This window comes from Strigops habroptila, chromosome 1 (assembly GCF_004027225.2).
Source record: "Strigops habroptila isolate Jane chromosome 1, bStrHab1.2.pri, whole genome shotgun sequence".
In the NCBI taxonomy this organism is placed as follows: Eukaryota; Metazoa; Chordata; class Aves; order Psittaciformes; family Psittacidae; genus Strigops; species Strigops habroptila.
In genome coordinates, this window is record NC_044277.2 from 112,110,847 (window position 1) to 112,127,331 (window position 16,485).

General features: G+C 38.7%; 1 protein-coding gene across 4 annotated transcripts in view; it reads left to right on the top strand.

Annotated features, from left to right (window-relative positions):
• Positions 1–16,485, top strand: part of NRP1 (neuropilin 1) — a 114,425-nt gene that overhangs the window by 32,487 nt on the left and 65,453 nt on the right. For all 4 annotated transcript variants that reach the window (XM_030479126.1, XM_030487747.1, XM_030496211.1 and 1 more), the window contains exon 4: positions 14,403–14,584. In XM_030479126.1, the coding sequence (XP_030334986.1) occupies positions 14,403–14,584 (182 nt within the window). The remainder of the gene's footprint in view (positions 1–14,402; positions 14,585–16,485) is intronic.

Genomic DNA, 16,485 nt, shown 5'->3' on the forward strand with positions numbered 1-16,485 from the left:
ACTCTCCCTCAAATCCTTTTTTCTTCAGGGTTCTTGTAAGTACCCATCTTAAGGAGCTTAGGGATACATGGTTACCTCTTTCCACACCTAGGGATTTATGTAGAAGGGTTATTAATACTTTTGCGTATTAATTGTGTAAATCCCTGCACATGTAGACAAGACTACATCAATGAGTATTTCTGGGTTGCAAAAAAATGTTATAGCTTTTTATAATGTATTTAAGAGAACAAGGTTTGATGTAATGGCAAAAGTAGCAAAATGCCATATTTCACTGTGAACATTTTGAAATAGAAGTGCAGAAAAAATACATAGTATTTTAAGTCTCTTTGTCCTTTTTGTTCACTGTCCATCTACAAAGGTAAAAATTTTAAATCAAAGCTAAAAAGGGAGCAAGAATAGAGAGCTGTCAACTCAATATATCTATTTACAAAAGATGTATTGAACCACAAGATTAAAGAGGGTGTCACTAGTATTGTAGTCATCTCAGTTCACCCAATGCCTTCAAACTCTTTCAGGGAAATATCAATATCCGATTTTCCAGATGGGGAAACTGAGGCATGAGGAAGTTAGTGACACTTGGCTTTACTGAATAGCAATGGCACAGGAACAGAGCCTGTACTTTCTGTCTTCCAGTTCAGTCTATGCCACTTTCTTCCATCATTTCCCTGAACGATCTAACTGAGCCCCATCATACCAAGGGCCATCTAGGCTCACATTTGCTTTTATGTGAAGGATCAAATCTCAACTCTCTAGTCTCACAGCTTTATGGCCCTGTTAGGTACTGGGTGAACAGTACAGAAAGTTTACAGGTGACTAAACAGGTAGCTCAAATCCTTTCAAATGTTCCTGCCTTCCCAGTCAATGGCTCTTACGAAAGCAGAATGACTCCCAGCTTCCAACCTGCCTCATGCTGGATGTCTGCATCTGTGCTGCAGTTGAAGATGTGACTGCAGCATCCATAATGGTGCCAAATCCTTTTCCAGTTAGTGGCAAAGCTGTGGTGGCGTAGGTTTTATTGTGCCCAGTGGAAACATTCAGCACCGAGCAGAGTCTATGACATTAGCTAGTTAAATAAAAATAGTTCAGACATGTGTCCCTGTGTTGTAATCACATCTCCAAATGCAAGAATAGCAATTTTTGGTGGGGTTTATCACTGCTCTGAGCAGCACCATTAATGAGCAATACTGTGATTTTCCCAGAGCATAATGCTGCATAGAAACCTTACTCAGGTTCTTTCCAGCTGATGCATACTTTTGTTCCTAGCCTGAGAGGCCCTTCCATGATTTTTATCTCTATAGGGAAAAAAGAGAAAATCCTTCATCAGTTTCTCTTAGTTCTGATTTTGGTGAATTCCCATGTGGAATTTTCACAAGGAGAAGGGACAAAGGTTTGAAATATTTCTCCTAGTTGACTGCTGTGGTCCCTACAGTAGACCTGAAGCAATCATGCAAGGACAGGGGACACTTTATGGTATCTGCTTGAGAAGTGTGCAGTAATTGAAGAAAAGCTGAAATATGGGACGTTATATGCCAAATACGTGAAACTTCAGTTCACTGGAGCTGTTTCAGGAATCTGTTCATCTCAACATGTATTGGTACTGTGAGTCAGGCAGTATGTTGCCTCTCCAATAGTCTGTTAGTCTCTTAACATCCCTTTGTTCAGAGAGAGAGAAAGAAGGGCTGGCTTTACAGTGCCCACGAGACCAAATTCAGGTTAAAGCTAATGAGGAATGTGTTCCTTTAAATTTGTTAAAGAGTTTTTCTGCATGTTTCAGGAAAGAGGGGGGATTATTACCATTTCACCCCTGTAATAAAAGCCAGGATCCTGTATCTTGGAAATGTTTACAATGTAACAAAATGAGGTTACGTTACATTGTAAAATTTTAAAGGGGACTACTCGCTGACACCTAGGCTTAATGGCATGAAACACATGAGCTGTTCAGGCAGGCAGGATTTGTATTTTAAAATTACGAAAATAATGTTTCAGTTTGAGAAAAACAAGTGTTTGTGGCAAAAAGTTTGCGATTCCCCCAACTACAGATTCTCCTCCTGCCAGGTACCAACTGTTTCGTTCAGACTAAGAGGTGAACACGATGCATGCATCGTCTTGCTCAAAGCTGGGTGTGATGTTGGCTATTTGGGTACCTTGGCACTGAGAGAGCAAAACTGCAGGTTCCCCTTTCACTAGCACACTGCAAGGTGACAGTGTCTACTGTACTGCTGGCGAGGGAGGACGGCTCCAGAAGCACATTGTGCGACCTGCAGTGCACACACCAGGAGCTGCACCACCCTGCACACAGCACGGAGAGGGTTTGCAACCAGAGGGTGGAGGCCACACTGCCAAAAGGAGTCCCTGGTTCCTTCTGTGCAAGCCAGACATCTCTGTGAGCCAGCTCAAGGGGCTCGAAGTGAGGAAAGGGATGGGGCATTATCTCATTTCCTTCCCAGACTTCCTACTACTGTTTTGGGCAATTTATACCTTGAAGAATGCACAAGGCAAACAAACCTTGTTCTCCCTAGTGTGTGAAAGCCTGTCTTTTGCATTATTAAACTGCAAAGGAAAGCATGGCTTTATCTTGCTCAGATTCTCTGCACGTACAAGAGAATCCGGTCCAAATATATTTCACGGCTTGTCTGTCTGGGTAAGTGTGCTGCTTGCCATGAGTGAAGGAGAGAAGAGAATCAATGCTTAATATCACAGAGTCTTATACAGATTGTTCTTGTATGCTTATAACTACTAAGTAGACAAGCAAAAGTAGAAGCATTAATAGATACCTGACTACAAGTGTAAATTAAACAAAAGCCATCAAATTAGGATTTTATCCATTTAATTGCAGAGAAGGTGTTTTCATCAGCTGTCTAATAGTTTATTGCCTTTCAAGGCTTATTTATTGTAACTGATTAATGAAGACTTAGAGAACCACTCTTTTATGGCTAACAAAGGGAAAGAAGTTGCAACACCATTTATGTTTACAATTCATTGAGTTATTACATGTCCCCTTGATATATCAGCTAATTCGTTATTGTAGCTCCATGTCACACTGTCCATTTCCCTGAGTAGAAAGCAAGGACAGAAGCCTGACCCATGAAATGCAGAAGACAAATCAACATCATTATCCCATGCTTTCTCAGACCCGGTAATAGCTCTTTCCTGAAGACTGTGTTTTTCTGGATCACAGCTGTTGAAGCAGCTGGGAAAAGGATGGGAAAGAGTGGTTCTGGGAGAGCATTACTGCTGACCTCAAAAGCATCAATTTCTGTGTGAGTGTGTTAGTCCTGACTTAGGTGTTTTGCACTGCCCTGATTACAAAGGCAGGGGTCATCTCACAGCCATGTGGCTCCGAACAAGATTTAGCCTTCACTAAGTACAGGTCCAAATGCTCAGCACATTTGAGAGAGTATCTATCTCTCAACTAGCTGCACTGATGAGGAAGAAAAGGAAGTGGAAAGAAGACAAACTGGGTCCTATCAAATGAATACTTCCTTGACATTTGTGGAGCTCCTGCTGGGGATTTGAGCTGGTGCACATGTATGCAGTATGGTCCCAATTAGTGAAGCCCAAGAGCTGTGTATGTGTTTGTGTTGTGTATATGTTCATTACCCTGCTTGCTTTCACAAGTAAGGATTTAGTACCAGAAGAAAACCATGCAAAATTCTTTAGCAAACACTTGTGAATTCCGACAGGTTTTCAACCTAGTTTTCCATTTTAAAGTAGGGTAGGCTGATGTACCTTTGATGCAACTCCACTAAACTGTAAATTTGTACCAGGGATGATGCTGATCTGCTGTGCACATTTTCCTTCCTGTAAGTCATTATCACATGCCTCTCTTTCTAAGAAAGACATTTTTATGAGAGGTGGATCACTGGGGTGGGTTTTTTGTATAGCTGGTTTGCCCCACACTCCAGCTATAACAATGCAGTTTCACTAGGCACTGGGTCATATGGCTGACCTCAGCTAACAAGCTGTTCCTGTTTTTAGGCTACTGGGAATGTTTATTGGCCACTGTTTTCCTCCATTCTAAACACATAGTTACTTCTCAAGACCCATATAAATCATAAGGTCACAAAACTCATAAAAGCTGTGACATTCACTGTGATATAGGATACAAACAAACTAACTTCAGGCTTAGCAGCTTTAAACATCTATGGTATATTTTATCGTAATATAAATACATTCATTGAAGTTATATATACTTTTTAGTTCAAGGATACGCACAATAAAATGGTAATAAAAATGCTCAATGGGACAAACTTTTATATACTGATGTTTCAAATTGGTACAGTTTAACTGTGAGCTCTATTACAAAAATTATGTACTGTAACTCTGTATGAAAGTGAGTTTAAAAGAAATAGTGATCTGTTTGCAATAAATGTTAAGTATTCACATGCTTTACAAGAAAATGATGCTGAGGATACTATTGAATTTCCTAATGTAGATTTCAAGAGCAGAAACTTGTGGAGAGGTCTGTACTAACATGCTGCATTGACACACTGATGTCTGCAAAACCCAACTACACTTACAAGGAAACACACTGAGTTATCAGTGGGAGTTTTATTCATAATGTCTGTACTGAAATTGGACAACAAGTGAATAGAAAAGGATTGGTAGCAATTACTATAGTGAAATTTGCATAGAGGTTTCCACTCTGCTTCTCTGTTCTCATTTGCTTTAGTTGTTTTGAAATGCACATTTTCCAGGCTGAAAGTTTCCCAGGCTGCTCCTCTGCTTGAGAATGAACTTTGGAAAGAGACAGCTAAAATGATTCATGTCTTTTTTTTTGTACAAAGAGTATAAAAATATACACACAGAAACACACACTCACATGTGCATACACATGTCCCTGTTGCAAAACAGAAGAAGAACCGTGGGACTTTTTCAGGCAGCTCTTCAACCACACTTACTAAGATCAGAAGGCTGAAATTTGAAAGCACCATCCATGAGTAAATGTTCCTTGCACTTCTCTTATGAAATATTGTTTAGATTTCACAAAGGCAGGGCTTCTTTAAAGTTGCCGGCTATGCATATTACTCATGTTGCTTAAGGGTTGTTTGTTAAAGTTGCAATGTACACAACCAAATGATTTTGTGCTGAGATAACAGCCCGCCAGGAAATATGCAAACATTGTAAGTGGGTTGATCTCTGAACTATGAATGCTTCTTATTCGGCTTTGTGTGCCTCCCATGGCAGAGAGCATTTCTAGATGTTATGGCCAGGCACTTTGTCTTTCCAAGTTCTTATATGAAAAGAAGTAAGGAGAGATGGTTTTCATCTTTAAGTGTTACAATGGACTGCAAAAAGGTCTTCTCAGCATTATGAGAATATTTAGCTAATAATGTCACACATTTCACACACTTTAGGACTCTGTTTTCAATCCAGAAAAGCCTCAGAAGTTTTGATCTCCTTTATGTAATTCAAACTCTTTTTTGCCTTGGTGATAGTTTAAGAGAGTCTTACCCCCTCTCAAAAACAACAGGAAAAGCTGTAATACATGTACATGACTAAACGTTGACACGTCAAATGTTTGAACAACAAAGCTGTATTTTTCCGTAACTCCTTTTGTTTGTACTTATGCCCAGTTGTGTGGCTATATACGGGTTATAGATGCAGTCTCAGCAAAAATCAATCCACTCATTTACATGTGTCACACTTTCAGGCAAGGAAGATGCATAGCAATCATTTATATCAATACAGACTATGTATGTGAAGACACTAATCCCGTAGTGGATTTTTCATTTGGCTGGCAGTCTGCCCAAAGGGAATGCAGTGCAGAAATAAGAACAAAGGGAACAACATTGAGAAATATTGAGTTCCAAGTGCGTAACGCTGCATCCTTGATACTCTTTTAATATAGTTCCTAACTGGAAATAAATGAAAATACCCATCATTTTACTTCATTTACAGAGCTTCAGGACACGGTTGCCATGGAAGAAAATTGCCATAACTTGTGTTCTAAAGCTAACATGTATGTCTGTAATTTCCTTTCTCTTTCAGCCTCTTTTACTTTCATTAATTATGGGTGTTGCTCAGAGAGGTTGTAGACAGCCCACAAGGGACAAATAGTTGAGTTTCAAAAGTGTGGAACTTATTTTACATTCTGAACTTTCACAGTTTCTATGAAAAGCTAACATCTACCTAATACTTTCAAAAGTCAAGTTCCTAAGTTTATGATTAATATACCACATAGATCCCAACAGGATAATTACAAATTAATCAGTAGTTCAAAACTCCCAAATGGAGTACTCTAAGGTTGCCGTCACTTTTAAGCATTCCTTTTCTACTTTCATGGAAAGAAAAAGAAATCATAAACGATTCTGATCTTCATTTGTTACAACTCTTTCTCTGTTCTTTAGGCATTTGAGGAAGCAAACCTGAAGCTTCTATAACTTACCAATTAAGCAGGCTTTTTCGTGAATTCAGCAGTACATGCTAACAACACTAATTCAACCACAAACCATTAACGTAGTTGGGCTCATGAAAACAATGTTTAATGGATACAGAGGCATGCAGATAGTGTTTGACTCCTTGCAGCAGTGTGGCTGTATATATATGCAGGAGTCTCTGTATGCGAGAAATTTAGTTCTTCTACAGAAATCACAGAAATGCAATTGTGAGACTGTGTGAGCCCATCATTCTATGGCTTAAGGAAACTTCCAGGTTTCAAGGCTCAGTTAAGAAGCTTTATTCAAGACCCACAGAAGCCATTAGGAATCTTTCCCTTATTTCAGGAGGAGCTAGACTGGACTCTTATATTTAGAGCACAGTATGAGGCTATCCAGGCTTTGTTCCTTGCTGTTTGCAAAATTTCTGGGAGACTGTTGGCACTCACTCTCTCTCTTCTGTCTCCACATATGTAAAATGAGAATGACAATTTTACCTTAGAGGAATGTTGCAAAGCTTCACTTATAAACAGATTGGCATACTTGGATGAAGTTGCTCAACTAACGAGAAGTTTTCTGATTGATAGATGTCTCTTGGGAGGTCATAAAAACAAAAACAAAACTGTGTAATTGAGGGTTTGGGCTTACAAGAGTCTACTGTCATGCAAGATGACTGTGCCATCTTTTTTCTCTCTCTTATCACCTAGAACATCTTTCTAAATCTAACCATGTCAGATTAGTGTCTAAATACCAAACTAAGTCAAGGCGTAATCCTCACACCTGAAATATCCATATGAAAGAATATGAAGCTTGACACAGAGATAGTGAGTAATAAGAAAATTACTTTAACTTTTCTTTTTTCCTCAGTTTCTTAATCCCATAGCTGGCTCAATGTAAATAAAGTAACTATGGAACAACTAGTAAAAATTAGACTGCATTTTATTTTGTGGAGAGCACTGGCAAGTTATCAAGAGGTAAGATTTTTGCAGTGAAATAGGGAGGTGAAAAAGTTGTAAACGATTCTAATATGTTCCAGATGGCAGATTTTACTTGGGAACTGAGTTTAGAGTAATTAAAGGCATATGAATTTCCTATAAATACTAAACTTCACCAGTTTGACACTAGAAAACTCCTTCGTCTCTGAAGCCTTTAAACTGCTAAGTGTTTCTTTTTCCCCCACTTAAAGTGGAAGTCATGGATTTGTAAATTTGTCTTATTTGACAGACAGAAACCTTTTTTCATTAAAAGATACCATTTTTCTATGCCAGAAAGTTATGAACTCTAGTTCCTCAAAGAAGAGGTTTAAAATTGAATGTTTCTTCCCAGAAGAGGTTTTCATTTTTATATACCAGGATCATTATATTATAATTTATTGCAGTATGTGGTAAGCAATGAAATCAGTGGAATTTGACCTAACTTCAAGATCGAACCTTTTCATTTGTAAAATGCTTTTTGCAGATAGATATGCTGAAGACCTTAGCAGATGATTTTTGCTTTTACCTCCCCTAGGACATTGCAATACTAAAATAGCAAAGCCTGGCCCACAACCTCTGATTCTTCTCCTTTTTCTTCATGACATTGCTACATTCATTCCCAGAGTGAATACTGGTCTTCACATTTCTGAAGAAGAATTTCCAAGTTTCATTTGGTGCAAATAGAATAGGCCTAAGTAAATATAAGTTAAAATATTCTGTCACCACTTGCACCCTCTTTAGCCATATATCAGGGTAAACTGGCTTAGATCCATGACATAAAGGGCTAATCTCATTTGCAGCAGCTAAAGATCTGTCTACTGTTCTCAGTGGAGCTGTATAGATAAAAGTGCAGATATAATCTTGCTTATTTAGTTCAGATCTTCAGTTCTGCCAGTCCCAGGTATTCCAAAGGCATGAGCCAAACAATCAGAAGCATGTGATAAGACAAAGGATAACCAGATTTTATAGTAATAGTGAATATTTTTATTGCTTCTGGGTTTTGAACTTTTATTGGTTAAGGCATGTTGTATTTGAGATTCCTCTGTTCAGCAGAGAATTAAAAGTTTAATTTGAAAATGAAAGGACAAATCTCAACACATTAAATGATTCCAGAAACCAGTGTAATAATAAAACTGTTGCTAACATTAGTCACAATCAAACTGTTACAGTGGGTAACTGTAGATCTTCACCATGTCTTTCTTACCTCTTTTCTCTTTTTCACTACAGCATTGTCTGGCACTAAAATAGACTCTCACTAGTTCATTCTTAATGGAGACCCACTGTCAGCTAGTGGCATTAGTAAATTACTGAACAGTGGCCAAATCCCAATGGCCTTATTCCCAGAAATCTCTTAGTTTGACAGGACCTTTGTATTAGTAACTTCAATGAATTTTGGCCCTGAGTGAAAACCATAAAAACATTAGCTCACAAAAGACCAATGGGAACAAAGGCCCCCCAGACTGACAGGGATTTCAGTAAATTACAAATTGTTAATCGATTGCAAATTACATACTTAAATATCCAGCACTTTGGAGAACTGTGGGATTCAGATTATATGTTGTCTCCCTTACGGGGCTTCATCTGCACCATGAATCCAATACAAGCAAAAACTGTTTAAAAGCCTCCTGCCATGGGCACTCATGCCCACCTCCCCCTTTCTCATAGAGTTTGCACTGTCTGGCTGGTGCTAATTCAACTGTATGCATGTCCACACTTGAAGAAATGATCTGTTGGGCTGAAAAGTCTAAAAGACTTCTCCATTGAGAAGAATGCGGTATGCAATGGGAGCAAGCAGCCAGGCAGGAATGCATCACACAGGACTCCAAGCACACTGAAAAGGGGCTAAAAAAGAAAAATCACACACAGTTCCCATGCCTGCCAGTGCTCAGGGAGTACCTACAGACACAGCAGTCACCCTGAGTCCTCCAAGTTGCTTTCACCTTCATCAAGGTGTGTTTTGAGGCCCATGCGTTAGGAGTTATATCCCCTCCACGGTGATACCTACCCTGACAGTCCCAGCTCTCTGGGAAGGCTGATGTGTCTTCACAGGAAGGGGCTGCCCCTCCAACGTGCATTAGACAGGTCACATTTAGACAGGTCACCTTGCCAAGGTAGGGCACAGGAGGCCCCAGAGAGCTGTCAGGTTACACGGAGGCTTGGATGGAGAGTAAGCCAGCAGACGCTGAGGTTACAGGCAGAAAAACAGCCTGTTTGGGGCTGTGCTTAATTTTTTATTTTCAACCAGGATGTACTTCTTTTTCTTGTTGCTCATAAACTGGGATTAAGGTTGGTGTCCCTTGAGTGCCTGTAGTTCTTAAGCTTTTAGCTCGGGAATACAGACTGCCTTGTGCCACAAGCACTGCAGTAAATCCCCCACCTCTAACCCTCAGTCACTAATGGGCACAAATCCATGGCGCAGAACAACTTGAAACCCTTTATTTAGATTTCCTCTTGCAATGCTTTCTGTTCAGCTAAAATGGAACCTTGCAAGGAATAATAATAAAAAAAATATTTTAAAAATAAAGGCAAAAGAAAGATACATACTAAGAAGCAAATTCCCATAACAAAAAACAGCCTGACCAGGGTGGATAATTTGTGTCAGGGAGAGATTAAGCTGCTTGGTGAAAGTGGAATCAGAGTAATAAAAGAAATAGAGAACTGGAAAATCCTTTCATTCCAACAGGTGAATAACTGAAATACTCATAACCACCCTATAGATGCATATCATAATAGGCTGCAGAAAAATATGGCATATTCAGATGTAGATTATAGTTCTATATGCTTCAATGATTGTTTCAAAAGGTTAAATGGCAAACATTTAAATTTCAGCTCAGTTCTGCATATATCTTTGGAAGGAATTTTTTTAGGCAAAAGGCATAAGATCTCACTGCCCTAATAATAGGAAAATGTGTAGAAGCAGAGCGTTGCTTGGCAGAGTGGCTGGCTTCAGCAGCAGGCAGGGCTTTCCAGCATTTTCACTTCACTTTCTGCAGCACAACGTGCTATGGTGCATTTCAGGGGTCGCCAGTATGTTCAGAACTGAAACCAGACGTAAGCACTGTTATCATCTACCAGAAACTGGAAATAGAAAATTCGCCAAAACCTGTATTCTGCAGCTGTTTATGTTTTTCATTGCCCAGTACTCATTTTCTATGTATTGCTTGGCCTTTTTTTCAAATCCATAGAAAAGGGCAAGTTTTTTGCAATTCATTCAAGAATTTGTAGAGGAATTCTAGATTCCCTCATCTTTCCAAAGGGAGTCTGTCCCAGACACTGTTTTACTGAACCATAAAATTAGGACCATCTAGTAATGGCATGTTCAGGCACCAGCTGGGAGGAGCAGGGAGAGTGTGTGAGCTCTGCTGTGCATTTCAGCAGGCTCCCACCTGAAAGCTGCACACCCCGAAAGCAAACGAAAATGGAATATCTGGAAAGACCCAGACAAGTAAAAAGGGAATGCTTTTAGCATCATGGCACAGTGGCTCCATGCACATATGTGCTGCTTAACCCCTCTTCTGGGCAGGCATCTCCTATTTTCTCACAAGAACACATGCTCTAGTCTTTCACCTTAAACTACACTCAGTGGTTAGCACCATGTTTATATTTACATCTCTGTGCCATAAACCCTAAAGGACTATAACATTACCAGAAACATTTGCCACACCATTGATAGCAGTAACTGAGTGAAGAATTGCCAAGTGGGAAATCCAAATTTGCAAACTCAGTACTCTGGGCTGTACGCCAAGACTGTCTGGGCGCTGCAGAGGTGACACATTCAGTCTCCTCACAGGGATGTCAATGTGCCAACTGCATCCCTGGCACAGCATCTTCTCCTGACAAACTTGTGGAGAAGAACTGCTACCAAGTCCAGAGGGAGATGCAAGCTGCTTCCTAATCTTCCTTGGCAGCAACTCCATTTTCAAGTTGTGACTGTACTTTCTCCTATTTACAAGAACTGTTGTTTGTGATACACAGTGGTCTCTGGTAGGATTTTGAAAAGTGCAAAAATGACAACAGGACATTGATTTCCAAGTATAAACTCTAAAAATCCAAAGTAATTTCACATCCCTAAGAAAAAATATTATACAGATAGATACTAATTTACTGCAGCCCATATATCAGATGTTGCCACCAGTGTGGGAGAATCCAAATCCATTTGTTAGCTGCCAAGTGAAAGACATGATCCTTAGAATGTGAAAGTTGTAGGCCTGATCTCTAAAGCTTCCCATTTACAAACTTTACTTCATACTTATTGTCTCACAGCTAAACTTCTTTTCTGTCTGGCAGTAATTTTTCAAAGCAAAAGTAAAAATATTTCGAAAATACTCCAGTCTTCCACAGGGCTATAACTTGCATATAACCTATAACTTTGCAAAATCTATTAGAAGACAGCCTTTTAGTAACCCAATTGTGTCATTTACAACTGCACAGCAGACAGAAAGAGCCCCATAAATTACAATTCTGTCACTATAAAGGACAATGGAAAGGTGTGGGCAGGCTATAGCTATGAAGGAGGAATCCTAGGAGAGTGATAGAATTTAATTTGAATAGGTTTTGCTGAATTTACTTCATATAGAAGCAAAGTTGGTACTTACAGGTTAATTTGGGGTTTTGGATGTATACAAAATGCTTAGTAAGACTACAGAAGATTGTTTATTTTTAAGGTATAGCAGAATAAAACCACTGAATTTAAGTCTTTTGGGGCATTTTTTCTTCTCTATACATGAAGCAAACAAGTATGTAAAAATTTGCAGCTCATTTTCAGTCACACTTTTTCATATAATTTAATAATTCAGAAATATCGTTCTTCTTGATATTCATTTGAAAATTTATCTACTGTTGAGGCTTGAGCAATGAATGGTGCCTGGGAAACTGATGAAATAATGTCATCATGGGGAGAAGAGCAGAGACTGTCACTCAGACACTGTGGTTTTATGTGGTTACTCTTCCTCTTTAATGGGCGGTTAATTACTTAGAGAAAGGTTGTCTTGTTAAAAATTCTTAACATTCATTTTTTCTAAAGTGTAAAGAGTAGCAGCCTGCATCCCTGAGTACTTCCAATAGCTTTTGCAGGAAACCTACAACCAGTATTCTTAAGGATATTTCTAAAGGAAAGAAAAAAACAAACCCCAATTCTGAGGTCTTTTCACAGCTCTTTTTCTGAATTTCAAATCCTGTTTTACATATATCATAAAGAAATTATAGAAAGAAGTTTTTTTTTTTAAACTAAGGCTACTTAAAAGTATCTGTAAGGTATCTCAGAAATGCACATTTCTGCTTTGTATTTCCACAAATCTGACAGTAAAGTTAACTAGTTGAGCAATTGCTACTAGAAAAATGAAATACATAAGAGGAAATGCAGTTAACACAATATTTCACATATGTTAGTGCTTACAGTTCCATCAGTGTCAGCTTTATTTTCTACTTGATATACACCAAAGCTGGCACACAATTTTAACTGATGAGGTAATGTCATTTTTAATTTAAGGAGCCTTAAGCCATCCACTTTAACTAGTGATATCATCTTTGCAGTTGTCTCACGGGGTTTCATGTAAACATAAGTAATGTGCCCTGGATGGTTTGGAGCAGAGTTGTTAAAAATGACATTGGTCATCATGAAGACATTTTTTTCCTTTGATCTCTTTAAAAATGTCAGACACACTTTATTGTCCTGTCATTTTTAGCTCTTCCTCGTATATTAATATTCTTGGAACGTTTCAGTGAACATAACAGTAGATTAAAGGTCTAAACAAATTAATGGCACCATTTTAATGTCAGTCATAGTAGGATAATGAAAAGTAAATGAGATTGTCTGGCTAACAGCAACTTGTTAAATAAAACGGCAGCATGGCTGAGACACAAAGACACAAGGACAGAGAAAAGTCTTTCACTGCAGTCCAAAGAGGCCCAGAGCACAACCCAGGGTCCAAAAGCCACCACCTTTTAGAAGATTAAACTGATTCTACAGGTTGTGTTTCCTCCTCCTTCCTGTCCGGGATTGAGTGAAATCATCTGTTAATAAAACTTAAAACTAGACCTGTCTGTGCACCTGCAGCTTCTGCTTCTACATGACTTTATTCTGATGTCTATTCTCCCAGCTGGCTCAGTACACCAAGCTGCTGGGCTCACCTCAGCCCTCTGAAACCAAATCCATCAGACCAGGCCCTACATCTTTGTGACAGGGCTGAGGAACCTTAACATAACTGTTGCTCCCAGGCAAACTTTTACTACAGATCATTATTGCATTATTATATGCTTTTCCTTATAAAGTCCTTAGGAATGAAGCAACTAACCAGGAGAGAATTTAGTCCAGCCTGTTCAGTAATCACATGCTGTATAAGTATGAATATTATAGCATGCACTTCTTGATTCAAATACCTAAGCAAAGATGATTTGTAATGAAGCAAGTTTTGTTTGAGAAAAACCAAGTGCTCTGACTGATGCGTGGATTTTGTGACTTACTCTAGGCTCTTTGTCCAGTTAACAAGGAAAATAACAGATTTTTCTACCACTGCTCCAAAACATGGTGGAGTTTTAAACTAAATCTAATGTTTAGGGATTTATTTATTATTCTGTGAACATATGTTTGGAGGACAGCATATGGAAATCAAAGTATTGTTCATAAAGAGCTCCAGCCAAAAAGACATTTTTGAATTCATAACAGAACTTCACAGTTTGAAAAGAATGCTATGCATTATGTATTGATAACAACACTGCACAGACAAAGGAACACAATTTAATAATACAGAATTGTGCTCATGAGATTTCCTCTTTTTTTTTTTTTTTTTGTTAATTGGTTACTTTAGCTGACATTGTCTGCAAGCATAATGGACACCATTCTTCCTAATAGTTCCATGTTGCCAGATGATGTCTACAGACATAATGTAGTCCATTTTAATTATTTCATTTTGCTTACATCTTTCAGCATAATGCATTTTCCAAGCAAGCTAGCATTTTTCTTGATTATCTATGTTGTGTTATGGTTTCTAAATTAATTAGGTCTCCTTCTTTCCTGGAAGTTAAAAGTTTCTTCCTTCCATTTATCTACCAGGTATGATTATGTTGAAGTGATTGATGGAGATAATGCTGAAGGACGCTTATGGGGAAAGTACTGTGGAAAAATTGCTCCCCCTCCTCTGGTGTCTTCAGGCCCATATCTTTTTATTAAATTTGTTTCCGACTATGAGACACATGGAGCAGGATTTTCCATCCGTTATGAAGTTTTCAAAAGAGGTGAGAAACAATGCATTGTTATATAGCTCGTAACCTGTGACTTTTGCTTGCATCAGAAAGTTCACCATAATTCTTTGGAATGGTGGGAATGCATGAAAATGCTTGAAAGAAAAAATTGTATTACCTTCTCATTCCAAGGTTAGGCATGTATTCAATGGACGCAAATTATTATGAATCCAATGGGTCAGCTGCATCTGAGGATGGACTCCTCTAGCTGTAATATGATAGTCTTCATCAGCTGTTAGTTTCAACCATCTTAAAACCATTAGCTTTCTTTTTTTCTTTTTTTCCCCTCATTTTTTTTTTTTTTTTTTTTTTTTTGGTGTGTGTGATAATTACTGTATGATTTACAATGTTACTGCCTGAACAACACTGTAACCTTCTAAGTCCCTGACTTACTTTGGTTAGTGCTTTGCTCTGCATTCCCAAGAGATGGCGGTGGGCTCAGAAAGGACCAGAATACACATGGGCAGCAGATGATGTTACTGTTGCTTTCACAAATCATGTTTGGGAGGTAAAGAAGGGAAGGGGCTCACACTATTCACAGGCATGACCTGCTGGAAACTTGTGCTGGGAGTTCAGTACCAGTGAGCACAGACAGCTGTATGGGGCACAGAGAAAGCCCAGAGAAACAAGCAGTCCAGGATTAACCCAACCTATAGCAGTCCCTCTTTGATAACTCTGAGTCAGTAGCTAGAAATGCAGCAAGATCATTTCCCTGTAGTTGGATGGAGATAAAGAATTCATATATTACATGCCTGGATCCAGACTCATAATACATAAAAAGATAATAAGCTGAACTTTATTTAAAAAAAACAAAAAAATACTGACTGCAACATCAATGTTTAGCAGCTCAAAACTCCTGATTTCCAATTATGCCACTTTGAGACAATGCCCCATGTTCAGAACCAGTTGAAGTTCCTTTTGCACACCTAAACCAGAGCCAGATATTCAGCTGCGTTCAGCACACAGGCTTGGTGGCAGCTATACTGTTAATGAGGAGAAGCACAGTAGTGAAGTCTCTTTTTCTATTACATGCTATTGCTGCTCTGCACAGTGCTAATTGGGGCCACAGACCTCTTGTTCACCGTCTACCCTGTCTGTAAATCCACTCTTGCTCCCAGAAATTCTTTTGGTGACCTTCAGGGTCACATTTTTTGAGAGAACTCAGCATCCAAATGACACCAAGCTTTCCTGAAAAAATATCTCTATTTATTTTGGTGTCTTTAGGAGGCTAAACTCTTGAAATTGTCTCCTGAAGTTTCTCAGTGCTTATGTATACAAGTACCATCTTTCATGAAGAACAAGGTTGAAACACAAGAATTGAAAGAATGACCTGTGAAAAAATATATTTTAGCAACCGAGCATTTTCAAGGGGAGAAAAAAAAAAAAAAAAAAAAAAAAAGATGAAGCTTTTATTTATCTTCTAATAGTGTAGAGCTCCAACTCAGAGCTCTGACAGGAATGTGTTTATTTCCTTGTGTGGTCATTTACATCTCCCAATGATACACATTAACCATGCTAAGATAGCATTATGAATGTGATTTTACACGCACAGAAGTCAGGAAACTCAAAATTATGGCTCCCAGAGCAACTTTAACTCTAGTTCATTCCACATAACCTGTATATTAATGCAGGAAAGTTATCACCAGGTACAGTGTGAGAAAATGCTGTGTGTACACAAAGGATACAAGTTACAGTTGCTGTGGGAACACAGCCCTTTTTAACTTCTGAGTTAATGCATATAGGCTATTCCAAATTTACATTTTAATATCTATCTGTACCAAACAAAGCTGACCAGCTCACCCTTTTATGCAGGTGAAGCTCAGTTGCTCACACCAGACCAATATGCTTCATTTTAGCATATTCACAACTTCACTCATCATTTTGCAGGTATGAGA